The 12759-nt window shown below is 34.7% G+C and overlaps 1 protein-coding gene across 3 annotated transcripts in view; it reads right to left on the bottom strand.

Annotated features, from left to right (window-relative positions):
• The window catches only part of ARID4A (AT-rich interaction domain 4A), a 75462-nt gene that overhangs the window by 37217 nt on the left and 25486 nt on the right, over nucleotides 1–12759 (bottom strand). For all 3 annotated transcript variants that reach the window (XM_063651649.1, XM_054448110.2, XM_063651650.1), the window contains 3 exons: nucleotides 8402–8481; nucleotides 7112–7188; nucleotides 6541–6707 (listed from right to left, as the gene is read on the bottom strand). In XM_063651649.1, the coding sequence (XP_063507719.1) occupies nucleotides 6541–6707; nucleotides 7112–7188; nucleotides 8402–8481 (324 nt within the window). The remainder of the gene's footprint in view (nucleotides 1–6540; nucleotides 6708–7111; nucleotides 7189–8401; nucleotides 8482–12759) is intronic.

Here is a 12759-nt window from a genome sequence, read left to right as displayed (position 1 = left end):
TTGTAAGGACTAAACAAACAGTCTTACTTTAAAAACCACCAAGTCTCCATGAATAAACTGAGAACATTATTTGGCGTGGTTACCTTTACTTGTTTGTATCTCCTACAAAAGGTAAACATTTTAATAGTGGTATAATGAAAGGTAGATCTTGATGTATGTTCTGGTACAACAAATATTTTTTTTGTCACAACACCTTAGGGAAACAGCAAATAAAGACAAATTTAAAAAGAAAGCTTAAAATTTTAAACTTTCAGTTAAACTTCAGGTTTAACTTAAAGTGAAAAGAAAACAAAACAAATAGTAAGTCTGGTAACTCAGGTGAGCCATAGGTCAAAATGACTACATAGGTTATCAATAAGCCGCATCCCAAGTGGAATTCTGAAGAAATGTCCAGAAAGTTATCATATGTAAAAACTGAGAATTGACAATATATAGATTAAAGAAAACTGGGAGAAAAATTCACAATCTTTACAGACATATGTCATTTGGTGTAAGGACTAAGAGCCAAGACAGTATGTGTATTACAAGAATGCAATAATTAAATCTTGAGTAAATATTACATTAAATAATGTACATTATACTGCTTTTAGAAAAAGGTGGTATTACGCAATATGCTTTAGAAATATTTTAATCCAAAAGAATAAAAACCACAACCTCTTTTGTTCTCTAAAGGAATCACATATATATTTGCAGTTAGAAAAAAAAAAAAAATTACTGTAGATCCAGTACAGAGAACAGATTGGAGGAGGGCAAGCATGGACGTTGAAAGAACAATTAAGTTGTTATTGTTATTGCATTAGTCTAGGTAAAAGAGAACAGTGGCTTGGAGTAAATTGGCAGAAAGAAGAAAAGAAACCAAACGAAGTGGGCAAATTTGAGAGCTATTCGAGCAGGTAGAAGAGAATGGACCGGGTATCTGATTGGACAGGCGGTTAAGAGAAGAAGAATCAAGGTGACTTCTGTGTATCTGGCTTGGACAGCTGGGTGGATGTTGCTTTTATTAAAATGAATTAAAGACAGCCAGGGAAAGGATAGGTTTAGGGAAAAAGAAGACGAATGCAGTCTTGCACATACTGAGTCTGGGTATGTACAAGTTAAGATGAAATCCTTGGCCAGGCGCGGTGACTCACACCTGTAATCCCAGCACTTTGGGAGGCCGAGATGGGCGGATCACCTGAGGTTGGGAGTTTGAGACCAGCCTGACCAACATGGAGAAACCCTGTCTCTACTAAAAATACAAAATTAGCCAGGCATGGAGGTGCATGCTTGTAATCTCAGTTACTCAGGAGGCTGAGGCAGGAGAATTGCTTGAACCCAGGAGGCGGAGGTTGCGGTAAGCCAAGATCACGCCATTGCCTCCAACCTGGCTAACAAGAGCAAAACCCTGTCTCTTAAAAAAAAAAGGATAAAATCCTCATTGGTTTGATATAAATGTCTCGAGCTAAGAAGAGACATCTTTGATGTACATATAGATATCGAGTCATTATGTCATTTTAGATAGGAAGTAGGCCAAAAATGTGATGTCGTCATGGATATCAAGCGTTCTAAGAAGTTAGGTATGTCAGAGGTACTGAATACTACTCAGTATTCAAATAAGATCAAGACAAAAATGTGTTTGGTTTAGTACGAAAGTTTGTTGGAGTCACTGGTGACCTTAGTAAAGTTGTTTTAGTTGTGGGAAAGCAAGACACACTACAGTGAATTAAGAGTAAAGTGGAGGTCATGAACAGTGTATATAACTCTAAGCATTCTGGCCATGACGATGAAGAAGGACTGTAGTTATCTAGAGGAAAGCACAGAGGGTGTCCGAAGACTAGTGGAGGAAATATGGAGGGGTTGTCAGAAGGCTGGGAGAGATGTAAGCATGTTTTAAAAAGCTGATGAGAAGGATATAACTGAAAGGAGTAAGTTAAAGATGCAAGAGAAGAGAGTCGATAGTCTCTCTTTTCCTGAAAGGAGGAAGGGAATGAGATCCAGAACATAACCTGAGAGACTCTTCTTATAGAGGAGGACAAAACACTATCAATTGTGCCTTGAGCGAAAGAGAGCAGGCAAACAGGTTTACAGCATGCTCGCATCTGAAGCTCCCAATTTCTTTATGAAGTTGTGTGGAGTGGGTATAGGATTATTGGTTTAATGGAGGAAATAATGATTTGCTTACAGAAATTGGGAATTGACCAATAGTGCTGAAGGCCCAGTGAAATTTGGTAATCATAAAATTTAGAGTGGTACTATTCTTTCCTGTTGTACACCTACAGAAAATTTCAGGGCTCACATAAGAGATGATATATTCATAGTAAGGCACTTAATAATTTCAGAGAACAGTTTTAACAACAGCCTGCCTAAAATAAATGATTACATGATTCTTGTATTTTATCAGTTAACTGAGCCTAGTAATTTTTCCCCATTTGAAAACGTACACATTTTAATCATCAAGATGTCATTTAAATGCTATCAAATCCAAGATTTTTAGTACAAGTCAACTATATCATATGACCACAACTATAAAATGCATTGATATAAAAGTGTTTTTTAATACATAAAAATATAGCTGTATGTAGCTGTATTTGTGTGCACAAAAGTGGAATCCTTATTAATCTGATTAGATGACCCTAATTGGGCTAGACTCTTACACTAACACTGTGAAGAAAGACTCTGCTAAATATATAAGGGCATTTTTGTTTGCTTAATGGGCTAAACTTCAAGATTTTAGCAAGTCAGTTGTCATATATGATTGCAAGATAAAGTCCCAATTATTCATGGAAGGTTGGCTTTTTAGGATCTGCTTAGAAATGCTTCACTGGCAACTTAAGTTATTAGATATACTTAAAATGTTAACATTACATTTAAAATATTCTTTAAATTCTACCAATTTAGCATGGATTTCCTAAGTTATCCAGCATTTACTGTAAGTTTATACCTAAAGTAATCTTGAATGACCACCAACAAATGCCTTTACAATCTACAAAAAGGCATAAATATGCACAAATAACACGATTTAAACATCAAAAATAATATTCATGTTTCCATGAACAAACTCAAGTACTTACGATTTTTTACAATAGTGGAATATAATCTTAGGCATTAATGTATCAGTGGTCCCTAAACAATTCCCAATATTAGAGAAATGGCAGTAGTTATTTAAAAATTGACTGAATTCAAATTTTCATTACTAAATAGGAAATTTTTAAAAGGGCCCAACCTATAAGCCTACTTATTATAAGCCAAAATGATTTTAAAAGCTAACACTGGTCATATTCCCCTTAATACTCAGTTTTCTAAACAACCATCCATTTATTTTACCCTTAGAAAACTCTTCTATATTTATCCAAAGTAAATATAAATCAGGAATAAATGAATAATTGATATGATTACTTATGTTTACATGGACTTTTTGATCAATTTCAAAGGTGAAAAATCCAGTAATATCTTTTCTAATACAAAATTTTCTTAACAAAAACATTTAAGTAATACCCATAAAAATATCCCCCAGGGATTTTTTCAATGTAATTATTAAGTTCAACTTTAAAGTAATATAGGTAAAATTTACTTTCTGTCAGATCCTCAATCTTTTCCCACACAGTAACAGCATGAGATCTGTATTTTGTACTCAAATCCTGAACTACCAATACTTAGGAATTCAAATTAATATTAAGTGGAAAAGGTGCTCTTTCATGTAAAGTCACAGAATCTCAAATCTCCTTATTAAGGCTAGTTAGGATACCCAAAGCATCAAATATAAAAACAATGTTCACTGCCCATTAACACTGCAGAAGTATCTAACACTTGTATGATTCTACTGCATAAAATTTGCTTGCTATACTAAAAACACCAAATAACAGACTAGAGTATTGTTATAGTGATTTAGAGAACCTTACAAAAGATCTTTTTGATTATTGTAATGCAACATTGGATCTTCATGAAAAGCATAGCATCGTTACATTTTGTGAAGACTCTGATCTGTAATGTAATTCAACAGCGTAGCCTCACCTACATGGTGGTAAAGGCCCATAATGACTAAGCCAGGTAGGCCATGGCTTATCAGATTCTTATTCATTTTACACCATAGTCACTCCCCTCCTCTTTGTTGTATATAAAGTGCTTTTCAGTTTATCAGTATATTACACTTTTAAAAAATAACTGTTCAAGACAAGTTACAATGATTCAGCAACTAAATCTTAAACCCAAGAGCAAGAAATGCAGCTGATTTTTTTCTAAAGCAACAAAATTTTACTCAAGAAAATCTTCCTGTATGGCCAGAGAAAAACAATTAGTTTAATAATTCAATAAAACATATGCTATGAAATTGACCATCCGAAAAATAAATAATCATATGAATCAGTGCCTAAATTCTGTAATTTTGCTGTTATTTTCCAGTAGATGAAAAGCATCCTGATTCACTTAATTTTAACAGGCTCATAATTTAGGTGACACATTTTAAGATACTATCCTTGTAAGCTTCCTTACCTTTAAAAATTTATTTACTATTACCTGCAAACAATAGGTAACAGAGCTTTGCCTCTGCTCTTCATTCTTTTATACTAACGTACACTCACAGCTTGAATAAAACATTACAATATTTATGAAATTAATCATTGTAATAACAGCACTACTTACAATTCACTATTTTATAGTCTCCCTCTGCAACTTTCTACAAAGCTCTTTTTACCCTCTTTGTTTAAAATTTCAGGGTTTTTTGGGGGGGGGGGTAGGGAAAATGCATTCTGGAAGGGACAGCAATTAAAAGTATTAGCAAAAATAAAGAGACTAATCTTTCTTCAATATTGGACAATAAGATCCTAACTAATGTTAATTTAAAAAACAAAAGCTAAATCAGATTTGCAACAGTTCACACCCTGAAAATGTGGCCTAATTAGCCTGAAAACATATAATCTATAAATAAATACAGATAACATACAAAAATCACATTTAATATTCTGACTTTAAATCCTGAATTTTGCCAAACTGTCTCATTATCATTTTCATTTCAAAATCTATCTTGTTTCAGAAAAATAGCCTTCATCCATTGATATTCTAAAAATAGACTCCTACTGTCTTTTTTACAAGAAAGAATATCGCTTGGTTCTGAGTCCTTCCCTATCAGCTACATCATCAATACCTAAAATTCTTATTTAATCCCGTTTTTGGCAATCAAAATGGTAACTAAACATACAAAAAAAAATCTTACCTATATGCTGCATTTTCTTTCAAATGCAAAGTGGTTAGATTCCCCTTCTACTTAATCAGTACAGGGTCTGGACATTTTTCAGTCTGACTTGCAAATATTTGCTTTCCCTCTTAGGGCATAGCATCCGCAGGGTTATACAGCACTACTTACATTCTTTTCCACATAAAAATCAGACATTACATGAAAGGAAAAGAAAGACAGCCCATTTCAAAGCATCTGGCAAACCTCCATTGGCAACCTGCCAAGCCTCTGCTAAACCTTCCTGTCTTTCCGAGCATGCTCACTTAAAACCAACAGCACGTTACTATGGCAACTCTGTAGGCAGCCTGTAAGTATGAACCGCCATTCTGATTTCAGAGTGTAAAAAAACCAAATACTGCAGGGGAAGTAAAAGGAAAGAAATAGCGTATGCCCTTCATTACATATGAGTATACTTATTTCATTTCATAAATTCATATTTGTGTATTTAAAACAGAAACAAGCATCCCACATTTTTCCAGGCCAATATTTTTCATGCTCAAATAGGTCCCCCTTTTCAGTAAATTCATTGTCTTTGTCTTGCCCCTAAACCCTTTTACCCCGTAACAACCAAAATATACTAGACAGTTTATCCCATTTGATACAACACTGCAGAATAGACAACAGTATTCATATAAGCAATCATGAAGTACTCCATGGATGATTTCCTACAATTATATGCATATTATAAATGACATGGCAATATTACAAAGAAAACCATTAGCACTTAGAACATACAATCTAAATCTTTTCTACGATTTATCAAATTGCCAAATAAAATTTTCTTTGGGGTTGGGATAGGATTTTTTTTTAACCTTAATTATCCTTGAAATATTGTGAAATGTCTGAAAGAGGTTTTAAAGTTGAGACAGGCCAGACCTGGGTACAAATCTCTCTTCTACCCATTTTAGTTGTGCCAGCTTGGGAAAGTTACTTAACTTTTCTGAACCTCCCTTTCCTTACCTTTAAAGTAGGATAACAACAGTTACTTCATATGTAGTAGTAGTTTAAATGAGTTAACACATATGAAATATCTAAAAATTACATTTTTTTCCCTCCTGGGTTGTTTTGGAAAAGACCCCAAAAAAACCAGTTTGCACTTGTTGATTAACTAACCTGAAAAGTATTTTCTTGTAATCTCTTACTAAAAATTAGTTCTGATTTACACACTATGCTATGAGCCAAAAACCTTCCTCAACACCCAAATTAAGCAATGCTAGAAATGGACAGAAACAAATAATAGAGAATCTAAACAGAGGGAAAAATATATGAAGGTATTATTTTCACTAGAGAGTATTAAGATGTTTTTGTTACAAACATGAAATTACACCTACCACCTCTTCTTCTGTCTTTTTGGCCTCCTTTTCCTTCTCTTCATCATTTTCTTCAGCTGGGCCATCTTCATCATCACTACTGGATGACTCTAGGATTTCACTTATATCCATTTTCCAATTATTAGGAACAACTCTAGTTTTTAAGAAGATGCTTGCTTTCTGAAGCCCTAAGAGTGAAAATGTACTTCAGCAGTTGCTAAGGAATTGGCAGCATAGAACAATAGAAAAGGCATGGCATTCAGAATCAGAAGATCTGAATTCAAATTCAGCTGTCATTTATAAAATGATACAGTAAGCTTGAACATATTTCATAAGTTATAATGTTATATAAACATTTGTTATTACTTTACGGAATACTGTGAGACATCTTAATGGTAAAATATGAAAAGTTAAACTTATCTAATCACAAATCAAATATTATATCTAGACATTAAAAAAAAATCAAGTAAGAGTGGATATCAACTCTAAACAGTTAAAATGGTGGCACCAGAGAGTATCAGTCTTGCTTTATTCGCTATTTTCCAAATAGAGCCACAACATAAAATAATAGGGTAATTCATCTTTCTTTTACCTGGTTTAGTGGAGAGCTCAGATTCCGGTAGATTGAGAATGTCTACTTCCTTAATGTCCTTTCTTGCTATAGAGTAACTAATTATCAAGAACAAGGGGAAGAAAACAATTTATTCAATAAAAATTATCACTTAAATAGTCCATGTTAACATATAGAAAAATAAAAACCTCAAAATCAAAATATTGTCTATAAAATGTTTTTATCTTAGTCCTTAACGAAAGGTAAGAAGAGGAAATACGGGCAAAGTTAGTTATCTTAATTCTGAAGTTTTATATACTCAAAGTACATTGACAGCCTCACATTCACAATATTTCAATCTATACAATCCTCCTACAGATAGTACGGGGTAATTTATATCAGCATGATGTTTTCAACACTTGTAGACAACAATGTCTATTTTAATATTTGTGAAATTTATTTTTCATTTTAGTAAAAAAGCACATTTACTAGATAGTAATATTGAAATATTTTTATCACTATAAGATATATTATGGCATTAAATTTTTCACAGAGAACTATAACTCAAAAAAACTTTTTTAATTTCACTTTTTTGATCACAAAGCAGAGATGAGGTTAGGAAAAAGTTTCTGTAAGTCTGGATTTATTTTTTTTGAGACAGAGTCTCACTCTGTCGCCAGGCTGGAGTGCAGTGGCGCGATCTCGGCTCACTGCAACCTCTGCCTCCCGGGTTCAAGCAATTCCCTTGCCTCAGCCTCCCGAGAAGCTGGGACTACAGGCATGCACCACCACACCCGGCTAATTTTTTATATTTTAGAAGAGACAGGGTTTCACCATGTTGGCCAGAATGGTCTCGATCTCCTGAGCTCATGATCTGCCCACTTCAGCCTCCCAAAGTGCTAGGATTACAGGCGTCAGCAACTGCGCCCGGCCCAGAAGTCTGGATTTTTATCATGAAAAAAGTCAAAATAATTGCTCTTGTAATACAGATTAAAAAATAAGCTTTGGAGTTAATAATAAATGTCACATACTACTAGTACATGATAAAAATATAGAATTTTACAATTAAGGAAAAAAATCAATACCATCCTTTGCTAAAAAAAAAAACTGTTCTTAATATTGTTCTCACATAATGTTCACAGTTTTTATATAAAATTTATTAGTGAAAAATACCCTACATTACAAAAAGTCAAAACCTATTAGGTAACAACTTCTCAGTTCATGAATGATTAGACTTTTAAAAATAAAGTTTTGGTGGGGGAGGTGTCTATCATTGTAATTCCATTTTTTTTTTTCCTCCTACGTAACATCATTAAAGGATTCATTACTCACAATTTAGAATCAATAAATGATCGAACTAAACACTGATCCTTTTTCACTGTGATGTCATCATTACAGCTGGGAGATATTACCTGAAATATAAAATAAGAACAGATTGATTCCTATTTCCTGTGCTCAGGAAAACAGTATTTTTCAAAAGAACAATTCTGGATCCCCTAACTTCTCAAATAGATTATATTTTACAAAAAACAGCTTCATTATAAATAACTCCTATTATTAATGAATTACATACAAAAAAAATACCCTTATATGTTTTGTCTGCTCATTGGTTGTCTAGAAATTTAATGTATCCCTAGTCATTAGATTATAAAATGAACAATTAATGAAATACAGGGCCAGGCCTAGTGACTCATGCATGTAATCCCAGCACTTTGGGAGGTCAAGGTGGACAAATGGCTTGAGCTCAGGAGTTCAAGACCAGCCTGGGTGGCACAGTGAGACCCTGTCTCTACCCAAAATGCCAAAAATTAGCCTGGTGTGGTGGTGTGTGCCTATAGTCCCAGCTACTCAAAAGGTTGGGATGGTAAGATCACTTGAGCCCAGGAGGTGGAGGCTGCAGTGAGCCAAATTCACGACACTGCACTCCAGCCTGGGTGACAGAATGAGACCCCATTTCAAAAAGAAAAGAAATATAAATTGAGATGTGACCAGCACTTTAAAAATATCAGGATTTATTCTAAGTTAAATTATTGTCCACAAAATAAAATGTATAATCTGTGATGAAAATTTGGCATATAATTTTTAAAAATATACTTGAATAGGGATCTTTTTTGAAATCTGGTCATTAAAAAAAAATCTATGTTACCTTTTTTAACCAAGATGTGTACAATCCTTAGTAATTAAAACAAGTTAAAACATGAACAAAGAACTTTTTAATTCCTTAACTTCTGAAAATAATATCTTAACAGTATCAATGGTAAATAATCTCTGTATCCTTTATACAACTTTATATTTTTTAGAAGATGATTAAATGTACCTGTTCATGCTCTCCCTAACACTAGCCTCTCTCTCTGCTACATTCCAGCAACATTCACAGACCTTTGTGCACTGATGGAAATGTTCTATATCTGCACTGCCCTATACAGTAGCAGTGAGTCACATGGTGCTAAACACTTGAAATGTGGCTGGTGCAACTGAGAGAATGAATTTTTAATTCTATTTTATTTTAATTAAGTTACATTTAAACTTAAATGGCCACATATGGTTCATGGTTATCATACTGAACAGTGTATATCCAGATAATTGAATATTCTTGGCAGTCACATCAGCTGTCTTAACACCAGATGGAAGTATTTTTTGTTTGTTTGCTAGGTGCTGGTAATTATTAGACTAATAATATAGCTGTGCCAACCTTCAAGGAGCTAACAGTGTACTGCAGGGGCAAACATAAAAAGATACACAAAAAGAACACAATGGAGGATAAGTACAGTGATACCACTAGGCACATAATAGTATGAAAACATCAAGGAGGAAGATTTCACCTAACCTGGGCAAGGAAAAGGTGTGGCAGGAAAAGCTTAAGGTAAATTTTAAAGGATGAGTAGGCATAACCCAAGGTCTAATTACCTTACCTATGAACTATTTAATGGCCTTCAAATAGATTCCTGCCACCTCCAGTCTTTCTAGTAACACGCCATTCTTCATTCACATTCCTAAACATGTAGCTCAAATAACAACACTCTTCTGGAAAATTCTCTGCAGAATTATGTCCAAATTCTTTAGATGAACTTTTAAAGACCCTTCTGCCCTAGATTCAAATTATGTTCGCAGGTATATTTCCTATTATTCCCCCACTCACATCTAATATTTAGCCAAAATGGATTCCCAGAGCAAATAGTTCCATGAACAAACCCATTCCTATTTTTTTTTTCTGAGATGGAGTCTTGCTTTGTTGCCCAGGCTGGAGTGCAGTGGCGCAATCTCAGCTCACTGCAAGCTCCGCCTTCTGGGTTCACGCCATTCTCCTGCCTCAGCCTCCCGAGTAGCTGGGACTACAGGTGCCCGCCACCATGCCCAGCTAATTTTTTGTGTTTTTAGTAGAGATGGGGTTTCACCATGTTAGCCAGGATGGTCTCGATCTCCTGACCTCGTGATCCGCTCACCTCGGCCTCCCAAAGTGCTGGGATTACAGGCATGCTATTTTTTTAACCTATTTTTTTGTTTCCTCTAGTGAAGCTTTGCCTACTATCTTTAAATCCTTCAAAGCTCACCTCAAAAGCACCTGCTTTGTGAAGGCTTTCTATATTTTCCTCAAATAAATGTAATCTCTCAGGCCAGGGAGTCCTAATACTGAACATGTACTATTTTATATTACTGTCACTTGGATTATTCTGTACATTATACATAAAATCATCAAATATAAGAATAGTGTCTTACTTATTTTTTATTTTCAATATCCTCTGGTAAATGATAAATCTGAGTAAATAAAAGAATTTGTTATTTAAAAAAAAAAAAAACTCTTGGCAAACCTACAATCTGAATATTCTAAATCAAAATTACTTATTTTTCTATACAACTGAAAGGTTCAAGGGACTTCCAGAATTTCCCCATATAAATTAAATCTATTATCTAGGAACTGAGTAATATATTTACATGCACATAGAAACCTAAAAATATACTTTTGGTTCTTTACAGGATTATAATCTAATTTGGGATATATTTTGTGCCACAATTATTATTAGAGATAAGTGACACCAAAATTCAAAGGGGCATATTTATGTTAAGAGTATTTAGGGCCAGGCGCAGTGGCTCACACCCATGATTCCACCACCTCGGAAGGCCAAGGCCATTGTCTGAGCCCAGGAGTTTGAGACCAGCCTGGACAACATGGCGAAACCACATCTCCACAAAAAAATACAAAAATTAGCCGGGTGTGGTGATGTACACCTGTGGTCCCAAGCTACTCAGGAGGCTGAGGTGGGAGGATCACCTGAGCCCAGGGAGATTAAGGCTGCAGTGAGCTGTGACCACACCACTGCACTCCAGTCTGGGTGACAAAGATCCTCTCTCAAAAACAAAACAAAACAAGAGTATTTAAGAGAGACCTTGCAAAGAATGCAGGACTTGAGCTGAACTTTAAGAGATATTTAAGAGGGGACGAGGAAGTGGAGGAGGAAGTAAAGGAGTAGGAAGAGAAGAAAAAAGGCATTAATTTCCAATTATTTTTTATTCCTCTCTGAAATAATTCTCTTGTGTATCTCTTCTTCTTATTCCTTCTCTGTGTAAGCAAAAATTAGCTTTCTCTACCAACCCACCCAAAACTTGTCATTTCTAAAATCTTCCTTAAATTTTAGGTGAACCCCTCCTTTCTTACTCCATTCAGTACCAAATTTTTAATTTACTATACAATCTTTAATAACTATGTAATCTCTTACATGTCTACAGTAAGCTTCTTGAGGGCAATACATTTAAGCCTCGTATGTGTTTATCTTCTAAGGAACTTAGAACAAAGCTGAACTCACTGCAGATCCTCAGTAAATACTAATTAATTTAAGGCAGGGATAAATGCTTAGAGGAGTGATGTATCTTAAATACGGGGCAGTTAAAGAACTTGAGTAGAGTTTACACTAAAAATAGGAAATAAATTGAGAGCCAGGGATGGCCTCAAATATCCATTTAAAAAATGCAAAACTGATCAACTAGGCAGACTCACTGAAGGTTGTCGATTTCTGAGAATGGGACTATCATGACTAAATTAATATTTTAAAAAGATTTCTCAGCCAGGCATACCGGCTCATACCTGTAATCCCGGCCCCTTGGGAGGCCAAAGCGAGAAGATTGCTTGAGCCCAGGAGTTTGAGACTGGCCTGGGAAACATCATGAGGCTACATCTCTACAAAAAATAAAAAATAAAAAAATAGCCAGGTGTGGAGGCACACCCCTGTACTTGTAGCTGCTTGGGAGGCTGAAACAGAAGGAACGCCTGAGCCCAAAAGGATGAAGCTGCAGTGAGCTGTGCTCACGTCACTGCACTCCAGCCTGGGAAACAAGAGTGAGACCCTGTCTCAACAGAAAGAAAAAACTGTTTCTCTATAAAAGTTAGTACTGGAAAATTAATCTGAATTAATAGTAAAGAAAGAATTCAAGAATCAAGTTAAGGGAACCCATGGTAATGGGAATAGAGTAAAAAGCCATTGGACATATTATGAGGGAAGAAATATAAAAGAGCTCAATAAAAGGTTATAGAGAATTAAAGAAAGAATAACCAAAGAAGACAGTGAAGTATTCTGGACCTGACTATGATTATTCAATTAAAAAATCTCCAATAAAGTCCAAATTTGTTTAATACTTTCAAAATATTTTAAATGCTTTTAAAAAAATCAATTTTAAACAAATATTTAGATGGCTGA

Source organism: Pongo pygmaeus, chromosome 15 (genome assembly GCF_028885625.2).
Source record: "Pongo pygmaeus isolate AG05252 chromosome 15, NHGRI_mPonPyg2-v2.0_pri, whole genome shotgun sequence".
Lineage (NCBI taxonomy): Eukaryota > Metazoa > Chordata > Mammalia > Primates > Hominidae > Pongo > Pongo pygmaeus.
The sequence above is the reverse complement of the archived record's forward strand: the minus strand, read 5'-3'. Positions and strand labels throughout refer to the sequence as shown.